The sequence below is a fragment of the Tachyglossus aculeatus genome, unplaced genomic scaffold (genome assembly GCF_015852505.1).
Source record: "Tachyglossus aculeatus isolate mTacAcu1 unplaced genomic scaffold, mTacAcu1.pri scaffold_101_arrow_ctg1, whole genome shotgun sequence".
NCBI lineage: Eukaryota > Metazoa > Chordata > Mammalia > Monotremata > Tachyglossidae > Tachyglossus > Tachyglossus aculeatus.
In genome coordinates this window covers 1,444,559-1,462,545 of record NW_024044842.1, presented here as the reverse complement: position 1 = coordinate 1,462,545, position 17,987 = coordinate 1,444,559, and the positions used below count along the sequence as shown (strand labels likewise).

The following is a 17,987-nucleotide window of genomic DNA, read 5'->3' as shown; positions in this document are numbered from 1 at the left end:
CTAGATTTTAAGCTTCTTGAGGGCACAGGTCAAGTCTACCAATTCCGGTGTATTCTACCAAGCACTTAGGATGGTGCTGTGGGTAGAGTTGGTGCTCAATGAATGTGATGGATTGAATGATGAAATCGTTATTTCAAATGAGGGTGGCCAGGGACTGTGAAGAAAGAAGTTGAGCTGAGATGGAGACTGGGGTGAGTCAGTGTCAGTGAAAAATACAGGGCACAGACAACATCCCATGCAGCAGGGGCCCAGTGAATACTATTGATTGACCGATTGATTGAAGGCAGGACTGCATCTATTGACTTAAGATTGCAAGCAACTGAAGTATATTCCTGGGAAGCAGTAATAGAAAGAGCACAAGCCTGGAAGTCTGAGGACCTGGGTTCTAATCCCAACTCTGCCACTCTGCCACTTGCCTGCTGGGTGAATTTGGCAAAGTCACTTAACCGCTCGGTGCCTCCATTTCCTCACCTGTAAAATGAGGATTTAGACTAGGACCTCCATGTGGGACAGGGACTGTGACCAACTTGATTCTCTTATAACTACCCCACCGCTCGATATGGTACTTGGTATACAATACACCCTTAACAAGTACCTTCATTAGCGATGCTGCCAGGAGACAGAGTGAGGCTGAGGTTCAGGGTCTCAAATGAAGCTGATTTGACAAGAGTTTGGGCTCCTCGGAGTGTCCTCGATCCCTTGTTCCTATCTGGTGGCCACAGTTATAGCCACTGCCCCCGAATGCCACTCCAGGGATGGCATTGGTCTGGCCTTAAAAGTCCCATTTCCCATTGGCATCTATCCTAGTACAGGCTAACATTATCTGTCTTGTGGGCCTCTCTCCCTCCCATTTCCCTCCTGTAGCTTTCTATTTTGCCCCAGCCCCAAGGCCCAAGATACAGCACCACAGAGTGACCTCAGTCCCACGGTTTAATGAGGAAAAAGCTTCAAGAAATGAGATGTCAACTCAACGGGGAAGGATGGGCTGCTGTGTTCCCTGGGGAGTAACTGGGAAAGTCAGAGGTTTATTCCCCCACACACCACCCCCCCCCGCCCCCACTTGGCCTCCACCAAGCATGAGGCCCAAGAAGGAAAGATGCTGCCAGGATGGTCAGGGAGGGGGGTCCACGAGGGTGGGGAAGGGGGACATCGAGGCCTGGAGGGTCGTAGGGTGCTGGAGGAGGTGAATCACTCACAGGATCACCTCCAAGGGGCAGGGAGAGGTACAGGACCAGCTGCTCTAGTGGGTGAGGCACACAGCGGTGGAGATCAGCTCAGGAGTCCTGCAGATGAGAGGGAAGACAAGGTCACTCTGGATCTCCAATCCGCATCCATGATATCAGTTTTCCTATAGTGGACACCCGTGGCCCTTTCATTTCAGGATCTGGAATCAAATGTGTTAGCAGGTGGTAGTTGGTAGGAGTGGGATCTCCTAGAAACCGCTCCAGGAAATACCCTTTTTTATAGTGCTTATTAAGCGCTCGATATGTGCCGGACTCTGTACTAAACGCTGGCGTAGATTCCAGCTATTCAGACTTGTCACAGACCATGCCCCATATGGGGGATCACCAATTCAGACCACAGGTAAACCACCTGGTCCTTCTGACTGCTAATGCTTTGCCTGCTTCCCAGTTTTTGGAGTTTATTTCCTTACTGAACAGTAGGAACCATTCTTATCACTGAAAGGAAAGAAAACTAGCAAGGTGAAAAGAAAGCATAAATGAAGTCCAGGTCAGTGCCTTGAAGTACTCTTCTGCCCAGATAAAGGTCACCCTCCCGTAGTGACCTGGATCCCCACTGCTTATCTCTTTACTCCTAGGAAGAATTAGGCCTAAATGAACATTTATATATATCTATATAGCTACATATAGATATATATATATAGTTTATATTTCTACATACTTATTACGCTACTTTATTAATGATGTGTATATAGCTATAATTCTATTTATTTTGACAGTATTGACACCTGTCTACATGTTTTGTTTTGTTGTCTGTCTCTCCCTTCTAGACTGTGAGCCCTTTGTTGGTTAGGGACCGTCTCTATATGTTGCCCATTTGTACTTCCCATGCACTTAGTACAGTACTCTGCACACAGTAAGCGCTCAATAAATACGATTGAATGAATGAATGAATATGGGGCTCACAGCCTTGGTCCTGATTTTCAGATGGGGTAACTAAGACACAGAGAAGTTAAGTGACTTGCCCAAAGTCACATAGCAGACAAATGGCAGTGGCAGGATTAGAACCCAGGTCCTGAATCCCAAGCCCGCGTTCTTCCCGTACTTGTTTTGTTTCGTCGTCTGTCTCCCCCTTCAAGAATGTGAGCCTGTTGCTGGGTAGGGATTGTCTCTATCTGTTGCCGAATTGTACTTTCCAAGCACTTAGTACAGTGCTCTGCACACTGAGCACTCAATAAATATGATTGAAGGAATGAATGAATGAGTGAGCGATGAAGTAGTGTCCAATTCCCCTAGTGGCCCCACGGCCGCTATCACAGGTGGTGGGGAGAGGAGGTCTGGGGCTGGAGGAAGAACAACTTCTCCAAAGTAGGCTAGAACCCCCAGACCCTTCCCCCGCTGCCTGTCATGTACGGATGATCCCAAGGGGCCAAAGTGTGGAGAGGCATGTCCTTTGTGCAGGGAAGGGAAAGACCTTACCTGCAGGCTGAGGGCCAGAGTGTCCTGGAACAGAGAGACATGATAAGTCTGGGCAGAAACAGATCGGATCCCCGACCTTCTCCCTCTCCCTTCCTCCCCACTAGACCAGTGAGCCCGGAAGCTGGGACTAAGGGGAGGGAAAGGAACGGAACTACGGAATTGGATGGCTTGGGATGCATCCACCCCGAGATGAGGAATCATGTAGGGATCCCACAAACCAGGAGACCCCCCGCCTGCTGTTAACCCTCTGAGCTCTGTTACTACTCAGCCCTGCTGCCACTGCTTGGAGAGACTCCATCCCCAGTGACTCCCCTGAGCCCAGAGTTTGGACTCCCCTGCTAAGTCCCTTCTAAGGGATGAGGGAAACCTGAACACTGGGCCAGAGACCCCCAACTCCCTGAATCCCGGTCCCACTAGAGATCCTGGGGGAAACACAGGGAGAGCCCCCGCTCTCGTCCCAGATCCCATTACCTTTCCGGCCCTTGAAGTGGACGGTGAGTCCCACGGCCAGGAAGATGAGCCCCAGCACCAAACCCCCGACTCCACTCAGCATCTTGCTCCGGGCAGATTCAGACTGGGCCCCTGGGAAGGACAGGTCACAGGGGGTCACCCTCAGAGTCCCCACCAGGGACATCAGTGGCCAGCTTGGGAGTTGGGGAACAGAGAGGCTGGGAGGTAGCCTGGTCCCTTCTTGAAACTTGGACGGGGGGAGAGGGGAGAGTGGGGTCAAGGGTCATCCTTCTCCCAGGGTTCCCATCTAAGTGAGAGGTAAAAGGGCAGGAAGGATCCTGGGTTTCTGCTCTCACCCAGCCTGGGAAGGGATAGAAGAGGAAAGTCCAGGGCCCGGGGCCCAGGTAATGTCTCCTTGTGGGGAATCTCCCATCTCCCAGATCAACTCCACAAGTCCCTTAACGATGTGCCCAGGGCCTTGAGGGGAGAGTGGCTGGGTCCTCTGATCTCCATAGGAGGGGCTAGGAGCTCCCCAGTCTCCATAGTGATGAAATCAATAGTGCTGGAGCTCATGCTGGGGCAAAACCCCAGGACACAGAGGGCCAAGGAGAAACACGGGCCACAGGATGTTACATTGGGGGTGGGCGGGGCAGGGGCGGCCTCTCACTCCACTCCACGGTGACGGGGCCCTGCAGGCTGCTGTGCTCCACGTGGCAGGTGTAGATGTCTCCGCTCTTGGGGGTCGTTTCCAGCATCACCAGGACCTGGAAGGTCCAGTCTCCATGACGCATCAGTTCTGTGTGCACGACACCCTCCTTCTGCTCCTGTCCATTCCGCAACCACTGGACTTGGATGTCTCCTGGGTAGAACCCCGTCACAGAGCAGACGAGTGTCTGGTGTCTTTCCAGGGGCTTTGTCTTTGCCTGCGAGACCTTCACTGTGGGCTCGACTAGAGGAGGATGGAAGAGGGAGAAGAAGTCAGGGACGATGAGACTGTCCTCCCTCAGATGACCCAGTAGCACCAAGGGCTTCTTGTCCGGTCTGACGCTAACTCTTGCTGGTGCTTCCTTTTCTTGCTGGAGTCTCCAGCCACCTCCTTCCCCCACCACCCACCTTCCACCCCTTTCCAGGTAACAGTGGAGGTGGTGGTGGTACTTATAAAGCACTCACGTTGGCCAGGGCACCGTACTAAGCACTTGCACAGAAAATAAGATGTTTACCCATCGCTCCTCTGTGCTCCTTACCCTCTGCCCTCTACGTCTCATTCGCCAAGCTAGCTCGCTTCCTCCCTTCAGAGCCCTACTGAGAGCTCACCTCCTCCAGGAGGCCTTCCCAGACTGAGCCCCTCTTTTTCCTCTCCTCCTCCCCATCCCCTCCACCCTACCTCCTTCCCCTCTCCACAGCACTGGTATATATGTTTTTACAGATTTATTACTCTGTTTATTTCACATGTACATATTTACTATTGTATTTAATTTGTTAATGATGTGCATATAGCTTTAATTCTGTTTGTTCTGACGATTTTGACTCCTGTCTACATGTTTTGTTTTGTCGTCTGTCTCCCCCTTCTAGACTGTGAGCCCGTTGTTGGGTAGGAACCGTCTCTCTATGTTGCCGACTTGTACTTCCCAAGCGCTCAGTCCAGTGCTCTGCACACAGTAAGCACTCAATAAATATGATTGAATGAATGAATGAATCCCCCCAACACTTCTTACCCTAAGAGCCCCTCTGTGACCCCTCCCCGTACGCCCCTCTAAGTTCCCTACCCATTGCCCCTCCATGTTCCACTCCCTTCCCTCACCATCCTTTTGTCCTTCCTTGCCCCTTTTCCCAATTTCCTGCCCTGCCCCCTGTCCTGTCACTTTTCCCTGCCTCCTGCCTCAATGCCCTGTGTATCCCCCCTACTATACCTCCTCTCTGTGTCCCCTACACACTGCTCCGATATGACCCTCATCTCGCCGCCTCTGGATTTCTTCCCCCCTGTGACTCTAGGCCCCCATGCTCCCCATCATACCTGCATACACCCTCATCTCTTCCCCTTCACACACCCCAGCCCATCGCCCCTCCGCACTCCCTTTCTCACCACCCCTCCATGCCCCCTAGTCCTTCACCCCTCCGGGCCCCTAGGCCTTCACCCCTCTGTGCCGCTAACATCACCAGTCCTCCCTACTCTATGCCCTACCTCATCTGCATGCTGTTCTGGAAAGGAGTATGGCCTAGTAGAAAGCGCACAGGCATGTGAATCAGAGGGCCTGGGTTCTAATCCTGTATCTGCCACTTTTTAATTTATTGCTTTGATGATATTTGTTAAGGACTTACTATGTGCCAGGCACTGGATTCACTCCTGCTATTTCATTGATTTCTTTGATAATATTGGTGAAGCACTTACTATGTGCCAGGCACTGTAGTAAGTCCTGGGGTAGATACAAGACAATCAAAATGGACACAGTCCATGTCCCACGTGGGGCTCACAGTTTTCATTTCCATTTTACGGATGAGGGAACTGAGGCACAGGAAAGTTAAGTGACTTCACCAAGGTCACACAACAGACAAGTGGCAGAGCCAGGATTAGAATTCAGTGAACTGTTTTGGACTGCGGGCCCAGGCTCTATCCACTAGGCCTTGCTGCTTATCTATGTCTGCTATTTGACCTCACACAAGTCACTTCACTTCATTTCCTCTTCTCCCACTCTCTTCTGTCACCCTTGTACTTGGATTTGCTACCTTTATTCACCCCTCCCTCAGCCCCACAGCACTAATATACATATAATAATAATAATAATGGCATTTGTTAAGTGCTTACTATGTGCAAAGAAAGCACTGTTCTAAGCGCTGGAGGGATACAAGGTGATCAGGTTGTCCCACGTGGGGCTCACAGTCTTAATCCCTGTTTTACAGATGAGGGAACTGAGGCTCAGAGAAGTTAAGTGACTTGCCCAAGGTCACACAGCAGACATGTGGTGGAGCTGGGATTCGAACCCATGACCTCTGACTCATCCAACATATGTCCAACATATCCAACCTATGTTGCCAACTTGTACTTCCCAAGCGCTTAGTACAGTGCTCTGCACACAGTAAGTGCTCAATAAATACGATTGAATGAGTTTATTAATATATTAACAATTTATTAATTTAATTTATTGATTTATGTTAATGTCTGCCATCTCCTCTTGACTGTAAACTTGCTGTGAGCAGGGAATGCTTCTACGAACTCCGTTATACTGTACTCCCCTAAATCCTTAGTACAACACTCTGCACATAGGAAGCACTCAGGAAATACGATGGATTGATTGATAACAATGGGAAGCAGCGTGGCCTCACAGGTAGAGCCCACGTCCGGGAGTCAGAAGGACCTGAGTTCTAATCGTGGCTCTGCCAGTTGTCTGCTTTGTGATCCTGGGCAAGGCACTTCACTTCTCTGTAACTCAGTAGTAACCTCATCTTAGCAATCAGCTCTCTCCAGCCTGCCTCACCTCAGTGTTCTCCTCCTACAGCCCAGACTGCATACTCCGCTCCTCTAGTGCCAGCATCCTCACTGTACCCCAATCTTATCTACCTCGCAGCTGACCCCTTTCCCTCATCCTCCCCCTGGACTGAAACTCCGTTCCCCCTCCACAAATACCAACCTTTTTATTATTATTATTATTACGAGTCCCATGTGGGCCAAAAACTGTGACCAACCCCATGTGCTTGTATCCAGCCTGGTGCTTAGTACAGTGCCTAGCACATACTAAGCACTTAATAAGTGCCATTATCATTAATATTATACATTATAAATAATTTATTTTATATTAATGTCTGTCTCCCCCTCCCCCTTTAAACTGCAAGCTCGTTATGAGCAGGGGATGCGTATGCTAATTCTGTTGTACTCTCTCAAATGCTTAGTACGGTGTTCCGCACATAGTAAGTGCTCAGTTAATACTATTGACTGATTGAGTAGTTAATCTGTAAAAAGGAGAGTAATACTATGACTTATGTAGGACATAGACTGCATCCAAATTGATTAGCTTGTCTTTATCCCAGCACTTAGTACAATGCCTGGAAAATGGTAAACCCTTAACAAATACCATAAAATAAAATAAAATGGAAGAGAATAAAATAAAATGACCAATAGCATTAAAAAAAAATGGGACATGGATTGCATCCAAAATGATAGGCTTGTATTTACCCCAGGGCTTAGTACAGTGCCTGGAACATAGTAAACACTTAACAAATACCATAAAATAAAACAACAAATAGTATTTTAAAAAATGGAACATGGACTATGTCCAAACTGATTAGCTTGCATTTACCACAGTGCTTAGTATAGCACCTGGAACACAGTAAACCTTTAAGAAATAGAATACGATAAAATAAAATAATGAATCGTATTTTTAAAATCTGGACTTTTATTGCATCCAAATTGATTAGCTTGTCTTCACCCCAGCACGTAGAACTGTACCTTAGTACAGTGCTTGGCACTTCACTTCTCTGGGCCTCAGTTTCCTCATCTGTCAAATGGGGAATAAGACTGTGAGCCCCACGTGGGACAATCCGATTACCTTGTATCTACCCGAGTGCTTAGAACAGTGTGTGGCACATAGTAAACACTTAACAAATGCCATCATTATTATTATTATAGTAAGCGCTTGAGAAGTACCATCATTATTACCTGGAACATAGTAAACACTGAACAAATACTGTAAAATAAAATAAAACAAAATAATGAATAGCATTATTAAAAGGAATAGGAATGCACCCAAATTGATTAGCTTGTGTTTACTCCAGTGCTTAGGATAGCAACTACAACATAGGAAAGCCTTAACAGAAAGAATATAATACAATAAATTAAAAAGGAATAGCATTAAAAAAAATGGGATACGGACTGTATCCAAAGTGATAAGCTTGTATTTACCCCGGCACTTAGTACAGTGGCTGGTGCATAGTAAGAAGTAGCACGGCAGAGTGGCTAGAACATGGGCCTGAGAATCTTAAAGTCATGTGTTCTAATCCCTCCTCTGCCACTTGTCTGCCGTGTGACCCTGGGCGAGTCACTTCGCTTCTCGGTGCCTCATCTGTAAAACGGGGATCGAGCCTGTGAGCCCCTCGGGGGATGGGGATCGGGTCCAACCCGATTGGCTGGTGGATCAATCAATCAACCGTATTTATTGAGTGCTTACTGTGTGCAGAGCACTGTACTAAGCGCTTGGGAAGTACAAGTTGGCAACATATAGAGACGGTCCCTACCCAACAGTGGGCTCGCAGTCTAGAAGTCTTAACAAATGGCTTGATTATTATTATTATTACTATTATGAGAATGCCTTTAATGAATACAATTAAATAACGAATACCGTTTTAAAAACCGCCTAGCTTGAATTAGTCCCAGGGGTCAGTACAGTGCCTGGCACATAATAAGCCCCGGAAAAAATGAAAGAAAATCAGGAATGTGGTTTCAGAAAGACCCAGGCGGCGGTGGGACGTGTGTGTGGGGGGCCCATCGTGGGGATGGTGGCCCGGCCCGGGGAGGGGAGGGGAGACCCGGCCCTGCTCACCTCTGCGCTGCAACAAGAAGCCATCACTCACGCCGTAGTTGTGCCTGCAGAACTGTGTCCACCTCGGCCCGTTTCTGATCAATGATGTCCTTCTGGCTGTTCCAGTACTGGGCGGCCGGGCGGACCCAGCTCGGTCACCGACTCGAAAAGGCCCACGTCGCTGTCGAAGCGCGCGTACTCCTGCCGGTCGTAGATGTGTCTGACCACGTAGTGCACCCGCTCCGTCCCGTTGTGGAAGGAACATTCAAACTTGTCCTGGAGCAGGAAATGCTCTGCGGGGAGAGCAGAGCGGGCCGGGCCTGGCTGATGGACAGTGTGGCCGGGGGGAGGGGACACCCCCCATCCTGCCCCCCGCCCCCCATTGCCAACCTACAGCCCGGACCTCCGAGTAAGAAGTCCATAAATTCTAATCCCGCCCCTGCCACTTGTCTGCCGTGTGACCTCGGGCATCTCACTTCCCTCCTCTGGGCCTCGGTGACCTCATCTTTAAAATGGGGATGGAGACTGTGAGCCCCACGTGGGAGGGGGTCCCGTGACCAACCCGATTAGTTTGGATCCACCCAAGCTCTGACTACATTGACTGGCACACAATAAGCACTTAACAAATTCCTCCTCTCCCACTTTTCTGCCTTGTGACCTTGGGCAAGTCACTTCACTTCTCTGGGCCGCGGTGACCTCATCTGTAAAATGGGGATGGTAGTACTACTACTACTATTACTCGAGAGTCAGTTCTAGGTCCCCTTCTGTTCTCTATCTATACTCACTTCCTTGGTGAACTCATTCGCTCCCATGGCTTCAACTATCATCTGTTCACTGATGTCACCCAAATCTACATCTCCACCCCACTCTCTCTCCCTCCCTCCAGGCGCTTATCTCCTCCTGCCTTCAGGACATCTCCATCTGGATTTCTGCCCTATGTATCAACCTACGCATCGGGCAGAAACTCCTCACCCTCGGCTTCAAGGCTGTCCATCACCTCGCCCCCTCCTACCTCACCTCCCTTCTCTCCTTCTCCAGCCCTGCCCTGCACCCTCCGCTCCTCTGCCGCAAATCTCCTCCCCATGCCTCGTTCTCACCTGTCCCGTCGTCGACCCCCGGCCCACGTCATCCCCCCTGGCCTGGAATGTCCTCCCTCCCCACATCCGCCAAGCTCGCTCTCTTCCTCCCTTCAAGGCCTTACTGAGAGCTCACCTCCTCCATGAGGCCTTCACAGACTGAGCTCCCTCCTTCCTCTCCCCCTCCTCTCCCTCTCCATCCCCCCTGCCTTACCGCCTTCCCTTCCCCACAGCACCTGTATATGTGCATATATGTTTGTACGTATTTATTACTCTATTTATTTATTAATTTTACTTGTCCGTATCTATTCTATTTATTTTATTTTGTTAATATGTTTTGTTTTGTTCTCTGTCTCCCCCTTCTAGACTGTGAGCCCACTGTTGGGTAGGGACCGTCTCTATATGTTGCCAACTTGTACTTCCCAAGCACTTACTACAGTGGTCTGCGCACAGTAAGCGCTCAATGAATATGATTGATTGGTTGATTGATTGATTGCCCACCATCTAAAATTCAATATGTCTGAGACTGAACTCCTTATCTTCCCTCCCAAACCATGCCCTCTCCCTGACTTTCCTGTCACTGTAGACGGCACTACCATCCTTCCCGTCTCATGGGCCTGCAACATTGGTGTCATCCTCGACTCCTCTCTCTCATTCATCCCACACATCCAAACTGTCACGAAAATTTGCCGGTCTCACCTCCGCAACATCGCCAAGATTCGCCCTTTCCTCTCTATCCAAACCACTACCTTGCTGGTTCAATCTCTCATCCTATCCCGACTGGATGACTGCATCGGCCTCCTTTCTGATCCCCCATCCTCCTGTCTCTTCCCACTTCAGTCTATATTTCACTCTGCTGCCCGGATTATCTTTGTTCAGAAACGCTCTGGCCATGTCACCCCCCTCCTCCAAACTCTCCAGTGGTTGCCTGTCAACCTACGAATCAAGCAAAAACTCCTCACTCTCGTCTTCAAGGCTGTCCGTCACCTCTCCCCCTCCTACCTCACCTCCCTTCTCTCCTTCTCCAGCCCAGCCCTGCACCCTCCGCTCCTCTGCCGCCACTCACCTCTTCACCGGGGCTCGTTCTCGCCTGTCCCGCCATAGACCCCCGGCCCACGTCCTCCCCCGGCCCAGAACGCCTTCCCTCCGCACATCCACCAAACTAGCTCTCTTCCTCCTTTCAAAGCCCTACTGAGAGCTCACCTCCTCCAGGAGGCCTTCCCAGACTGAGCTCCCTATTTTCTCTCTTCCTCCCCTCCCCATCTCCCGGCCTTCTACCCTGCCCTCTTCCCCTCCCTACAGCACTTGTATATACTTGTAATAATAATAATAATAATAATAATGATGGCATTTGTTAAGCACTTACTATGTGCAAAGCACTGTTCTAAGCACTGGGGAGGATACAAGGTGATCAGGTTGTCCCACGTGGAGCTCACAGTCTTAATCCCCACATATTTTTTACTCTATTTATTTTATTTGTACATATCTACTCTATTTTATTAATGATGTACATATAGCTATAATTCTATTTCTTCTGACGGCTTTGACACCAGTCTACTTTCATTCAATCGCATTTATTGAGCGCTTACTGTGTGCAGAGCATGGTACTAAGCACTTGGGAAGTACAAGTCGACAACATATAGAGACGGTCCCTACCCAACAACGGGCTCACAGTCTGGAAGGGGGAGACGGACAACAAAACAAAACATGTAGGCAGGTGTCAAAATCGTCAGAACAAATAGAATTCAAGCTAGATGCACATCATTAACAAAATAAATAGAATAGTAAATATGTACAAGGCAAATAAATAGAGTAATAAATCTGTACCAATGTATATACAAGTGCTGTGGGGAGGGGAAGGAGGTAGGGTGGGGGGGATTGGGAGGACGAGAGGAAAAAGGAGGCTCAGTCTGGGAAGGCCTCTTGGAGGAAGTGAGCTCTCAGTAGGGCTTACTTGTTTTGTTTTGTCTTTTTTTAAATGGTATTTGTTAAGCGCTTACTGTGTGCCAAGCGATGTACTAAGACCTGGGATGACTACGAGCTAATCAGGTAGGACACAGTCTATGTCCCACTAGGGGCTCAGAGCTTTCATCCCCATTTTACAGATGAAGTTACAGAGGGACAGAGAAGTTAAGTGACTTGTCTGAGGTCACACAGCCAAAAAGTGACGTAGCTGGGATCAGAACCCAGGTCCTTCTGAATCCCAGGCCCGTGCCCTATCCACTAAGCAATGCTGTCTCTCATATGAGATCTCTAATCCCCACCCTAGCCTCTTCACTCTCCTTCTCCTCCCACCCCTTTATCTCATCATGGAATTGATTGACATCTACTTTGTGCAGAGCACTGTTCAAGGGCTTAGCAGAGTACCGCTGTCTGTGCCCTCAGAAACTTCTAATGCAATGACTTTCCCATTCTATTCGTCCTCACCAGGGGCTCTGTATAATCCTTAATATCTCAAGAGATTCTCCTGCCCTCTCCCCCAGTCTCGACTTTTATCCACTTTATTTTACTTCCCCCATTCCCCGCCCAGCGGTTCTCCCCAACCCCCTAGCCTCTTCCCCATGGCCCTGGCAGGACCAGGTTTCTGGGATATTTAATCTCTAGTAGCTGGAACCAGTCCAGCCCGAGAGGGATTGGGGATGAGGAGCAGCAGTTCACCTTGCACCCCTGGATCTGGATGTAGCCAATCCTCTCAGGGTGGGGCTGGAGCGGGGCGTCCTCCGAATCCCCCCTCTACCTGGAGGGACATCCCGGGATGCTGGGCTCTCTGGAGGCAGCTCTCTGGACTTACCTGGAGTCTCCCGGCCCCCGGCCCCAGAGAATGTTAGCACCATCAGTGCCACTGCCCCAGCTGCTGCCCAGAGACTCCCGGGGACCCGCAGAGATGCCATCCTGTAGGCTGGACAGAGGTTGGGAGACCAGGGAAGAATCGCTGCCAGGACGATTCTTGGCCACCTGCCCCCCCCAAATTTCTGAAGGTAAGAAGCAAGATCTTCTCCTTTCCGCCAAAGGATTGGGCATCCTGTGGTGAATGAACCAATCAAAGTTGGTCATATCGGGTGTCATCGGTCTCTAGGCAGAGATAGTCTGTGAAGGCTCAACTTTTAAACTTCAACTTTTTGGGAAATGGAGACCTCAGTAGCTCAACTCAACAAATCAATGGTATTTATTGAGCACTTACTATGTGCAGAACACTGTACGAAGTGCTTGGGAGAGTGCCATGCAACAGAATTAGCAAACATGCTCCCTGAGCAAACTCAGTGGGAGAGTAAGAAGTGGTTGAGCTGGGAAAATTGACCGGTGAAGATCTGGGGTCCTGCCCAGGAGCTGGGCAGAACTAGCCTCAGAGTCAATACACCCAGCCCCTGCAGGGAGGTAGAGTAGGTGAGGTGTCTCTGCCCCTTGGGTCTCTGGGGCTCTCCGCCACCGGGGCCTCAATAGCACATCTGAGGAAGCAGAGTCTCCAGGCCTAGAGGGAGAGGCTAAAGTGGACTGGAGCAGAGAAGAGATCCTTGGACAACTGGTTCTAATCCCGGCTCAGCCACTTGCGTGCCGGATGACCTTGGTAAATCACTTAACTTCTCGGTGCCTCAGTTTCCTCGACCGTAAAATGAGGATTCAGTTCTTATTCTTCCTTCTTAGATTGTGAGCCCCATATGGGAGCAGATTATTTTGTATCTCTGGGTTAGCACGTAGTAAGTGCTTAAGAATTAGTAGTATTATTATTCTTATTTCATCAGTAGCAGTAGTAGCAATAGCAGTAGTTTCCCCCAGAGGAGAAACATTCTCAGTAACCTGGGGACCCCTGTGACTGGAATTGGGCTATCAGGTCAGGGTGGTCTCAGGGTGGTCTCACCCTTCACCTAGGATACTCCATTCCCGATGGACAGATAGCTGTATGTAGTGGGGTACACAGGCCTTCAATTTAGGGCTCTCCCTTCGGCTGTCTGTGATAATAATAATAATAATGATGGCATTTGTTAAGCACTTATTATGTGCGAAGAACTGTTCTAAGCGATCCTGGGCTCCCTCTCTTGGGGAATTATTCTATCTCCTTTGCCAGCTCCTCCACACGGCCACTCAACCCAGCAGCAGTGGTGTCACCGTGGGGGATCTTTCTGATTGGCTGAGACTAGCTTGGCTGGAATTTCCCCCTCTCTGTTGGGTGATCTCAAGCTCCACACTCTTTGCCCCTATTTCTTCTGCCACCGCTCCACCACTTAGGGCAGCTACTGCTGCTGACCCCGCTGAGAGGAGAATGGTCCCTGTGGGTCTCAAGGTTCAGTTCTGGGTTCCCTTCAGCTCTCCATCACCCCCTAATCCCTTGGTGAGCTCATTGGCTCGAATGGCTTCAACTACTATCTCTACGAGGATGATGCCCAAATCTGCGTCTCCAGCCCTGATCTCTCTCCCTCTCTGTGGTTTCGCTTTTCCTTCTCTGCAGTCTCCCCTGGGCAACTTTAAGCTCTCTGTGGGCAGGGAATGTGTCTGTTTATTGTTATATTACACTCTCACAAGCGCTTAGTACAGTGTTCTTCAGACAGTAAGTGTTCAATAAATACTAGTGACTGACTGAGGTGGTCATCATACCAGATTTCATATCGGACACAGTGTGGAGGGAAGGGGCGAAAAGGTTCAGGCCTGTGGACAGTAGCGTTAGGATACATTTCTATTTTGTCAGAATGGGGGAGGGGAGAAGCCCCCAAGGGCAGCTTCAGAACCATGTTTCACCTGGTAACTGGTGATGCCAGGCTAGTCTGGATGCTGATTTGTCAGTTGACCCCCCCGAGGGACTTGAAGAGGAAAAGTCCCTGTTGAGTGTCTGTGTATGAAGCAGTGTGGCTCAGTGAAAAGAGCCCAGGCTTTGGAGTCAGAGGTCATGAGTTCAAATCCCAGCTCTGCCAATTGTCAGCTGTGTGACTTTGGGCAAGTCACTTAACTTCTCTGTGCCTCAGTTCCCTCCTCTGTAAAATGGGGATTAAGACTGTGAGCCCCCCCGTGGGACAACCTGGTCACTTTGTAACCTCTCCAGTGCTTAGGTCAGAGCTTTGCACATTGTAAGTGTTTTATAAATACCATTATATTAGATTATTATTATTATGTTATTACCATTATACACGACTGCTGATGGTGGGAAGGAAATGCTTTTCAAGTGTATCATCTTTCAGTTAGGCGTTTATTCACAGTTCTGTCCAGCTGTGTTAAACATTGTCAATTATTCATCCATATTAATGTGTGTAAACCGTCCTAGAAACCGACTGTGTCTAACAACTCTCTTAGTGGACTCTCCCCAAACGTTTACTTCAATGTTCTGGACAGCATAAGTGCTCAATATGTACCATCGATTATGATGAAGGTGATGATGAGGTGTTTTCCAGCTTTCTCCTTCCTCCTTGTTTTTCTCTGGCTTTAAAGAAGTGTAAGTGATTTTGCCTGTCTCCCCCATTAGATTGTAAAATCCCTGAGGGGCGGGAAGGTGTCTTGCTACTGTTTCACTAACCCAAGGCAGTGCCTAGCACTCAGGAAGCAAGTGAGTTATTTGGGGAAGAGTTCTGGGAGGGGAGAGGCAGTGACCGGAAGTCTCTGTTTTGGCAGCATTTGTGTGTCGCCTGTCCAGGCAGCACATCAGTGCCGCCAATCAATCAGTCAATCTTATCAATCAATAGTAGTCACTGATCGCCTATTGTGTGCAATGCACTACACTACGTTCTTGGGAGAGCACAGTTGAGTTAATGAGCTGGAGCCCTGCCTTCAAAGATTTTACACTCTAAAGGGGAAACAGACACCACTATCATCACCAGTGGTATTTATTGAGCACTTACCCTGTGCAGAGCACAGAGATACTAGCCTACATTACATTAGATGAGAAGCAGCGTGGCTCAGTGGAAAGAGCACGGGCTTTGGAGTCGGAGGTCATGGATTCAAATCCCAGCTCTGCCAATTGTCAGCTGTGTGACTTTGGGCAAGTCACTTAACTTCTCTGGGTCTCAGCTACCTCTTCTGTAAAATGGGGATGAAGACTGTGAGCTCTCTGTGGGACAACCTGATCACCTTGTAACCTCTCCAGCGCTTAGAACAGTGCTTTGCACTTAGTAAGTGCTTAATAAATGCCATCATTATTATTATTATTTGGGAAGCAATGATATTGTGTAAGGATGGATGTATAAGGGCTATGGGAGGTTAAAATCCCCAGGGTGAATTGGAAGTGCTGAAGTGGAATGATTACAGTAATGACAGTAATTTTTTTGTTGTTTCTCTGTTCAACATCTCCTGATCCAACCTCAGCCTGGAGGGTGGAAGAGGTGAGTCTCGAGGGGCCGGGGAAGGGGCCAGCTTGGGAGGGAATAAGGAAAAGCAAGATCAAAAAATTCCGCCGAGGAGGACGGTGTGAAGGAGTCGTGGGGATTAGGGGGTCGGATTTAGGGTCTCGGGGGGACACATAGGGACACAAGAAGCAGCATGGTCCAGTGGCTAGGGCACAGGCCTAGGAATCAAAAGGTCTTGGGTTCTAAACCCAGCTCTGCCTCTTGTCCGCTGTGTAACCCTAGGCAAATCACTTCACTTCTCTGTGCCTCAGTTCCCTCATCTGTAAAATGGGGATTGAGACTGTGAGCCCCCCTTGGGACAGGGACTGTGTCCAACTCAATTTACTTGTTTTCACCCCAGAGCTTGTTAGAGTGCCTGGCAAGTTGTAAGTGCTTACCAAATACCACACTAATTATTATTTTTAAGAGAAGCAGCGTAGCCTAGTGTCAAGAATATGGGCCCGGGAATCAGAGGACATGGGTTCTAATCCCAGCTCTGCCACTTGCCTGCTGCGAGATTTTGGGCAGGTCACTTCTCTTCTCTGGGTCTCAGTTCCCTCATCTGTAAAATGAGGATAATAATAATAATTATGGCATTTTGTATTGAGCCCTTACTATGCACAAAGCACTGTTCTAAGTGCTGGGGAGGTTACAACGTTATCAGGTTGTCCCACGGGGCGCTCACAGTCTTAATCCCCATTTTACAGATGAGGTAACAGTCACAGAGAAGTTAAGTGACTTGCCCAAAGTCAGATAGTTTTTTAGACTGTGAGCGCACTGTTGGGTAGGGATTGTCTCTATATGTTGCCAACTTGTACTTCCCAAGCGCTTAGTACAGTGCTCTGCACACAGTAAGCGCTCAATCAATACGATTGATTGATAGTTGACAAGCGGCATAGTGGGGATGTGAACCCATGACCTCTGACACCAAAGCCCGCGCTCTTCAAACTGAGCTACGTGACTGTGAGTCCCATGGGGGACAACCTGGTGACCTTGTATCTACCCCAGCACTTAGCACGGTGCTTGGCACAGAGTGAGCGCTTAACAGATACTGTCAATCAATTGTATTTATTGAGCGCTTACTGTGTGCAGAGCACTGTACTAAGCGCTTGGGAAGTACAAGTTGACAACATATAGAGACAGTCCCTACCCAACAGTGGGCTCACAGTCTAAAAGGGGGAGACAGAGAACAAAACCGAACATACTAACAAAATAAAATAAATAGAATAGAATAAATACTGTCATTATTATTAGTATTATCGGGATAGAATTAAAAGAGCTGTGGTTGGGAAGGGGGTGCCGAGGGGATTACACAGTGGAATGAAAGCGGTTCGACGGGATTATTTGACTAATAACTGGAAGATGGGGATGAAGACTGTGAGCCCCACGTGGGGCAACCTGATCACCTTGTGTCCTTCCCCAGCGCTTAGAACAGTGCACATTGTAAGCGCTTAACAAATGTCATTATTATTCCCTTTTAGGGCCGAGGTAGGCGCCTCTTGGAACGGGCTGCAGGGAGCCAGCTGGGGAACTGTCCCTCGTTCGTTTCCGGGCTTCTTAGCCCATCCCAAGGGGGACTTCGGTTTCAGGAGAAATCGAGACAGCCAGAACCGGGATAGGGACAGGGGTCCCAACAGTGCCCTGCAAGTCCAGTACCTGATTGGGGTTGTGTGATCCAGTGTGTAGGTGGGGGCTGCGGAAGGGGGCATTTTGAGTGTTCAGATGAATGTACGTGTAGTGATGCGTGAGTACATGTGTGAACGCAACTGTGCGTATGAATGTGTATGCATCAGTGTTTGTAGAGACCAAGGTAGCATGTAATCACCACCTTCCTGTTGTAGGTGGAGTCTTGTGCTGGGACCTGCATAACAGATGATTGACAGGTGCGATGAGATGAGGCCTCTGCCTTTACCTTTGGGACAGCATGAGGTTTCACCCGCTCCAGGCCTGACGTCCAGTTGTACGTTTCTGTCCCCAAGATTGTCC

General features: G+C 49.1%; 2 protein-coding genes across 2 annotated transcripts in view; both read right to left on the bottom strand.

Moving 5' to 3' along the window:
• Window positions 1–916: 916 nt before the first annotated feature.
• Window positions 917–12,606, bottom strand: LOC119922250 (DLA class II histocompatibility antigen, DR-1 beta chain-like). The gene is given in 8 exon segments (XM_038742211.1): window positions 917–1,283; window positions 2,661–2,684; window positions 3,132–3,242; window positions 3,778–4,059; window positions 8,642–8,696; window positions 8,698–8,763; window positions 8,765–8,913; window positions 12,488–12,606. Coding segments are annotated over 8 exon segments (801 nt in total). The 5' UTR covers window positions 12,588–12,606; the 3' UTR covers window positions 917–1,269.
• Window positions 917–17,987, bottom strand: part of LOC119922251 (H-2 class II histocompatibility antigen, E-S beta chain) — a 30,862-nt gene continuing 13,791 nt past the window's right edge. The window contains exon 6 of the mRNA XM_038742212.1: window positions 917–1,283. Coding sequence (XP_038598140.1) covers window positions 1,270–1,283 — 14 coding nt within the window. The 3' untranslated portion in view covers window positions 917–1,269. The remainder of the gene's footprint in view (window positions 1,284–17,987) is intronic.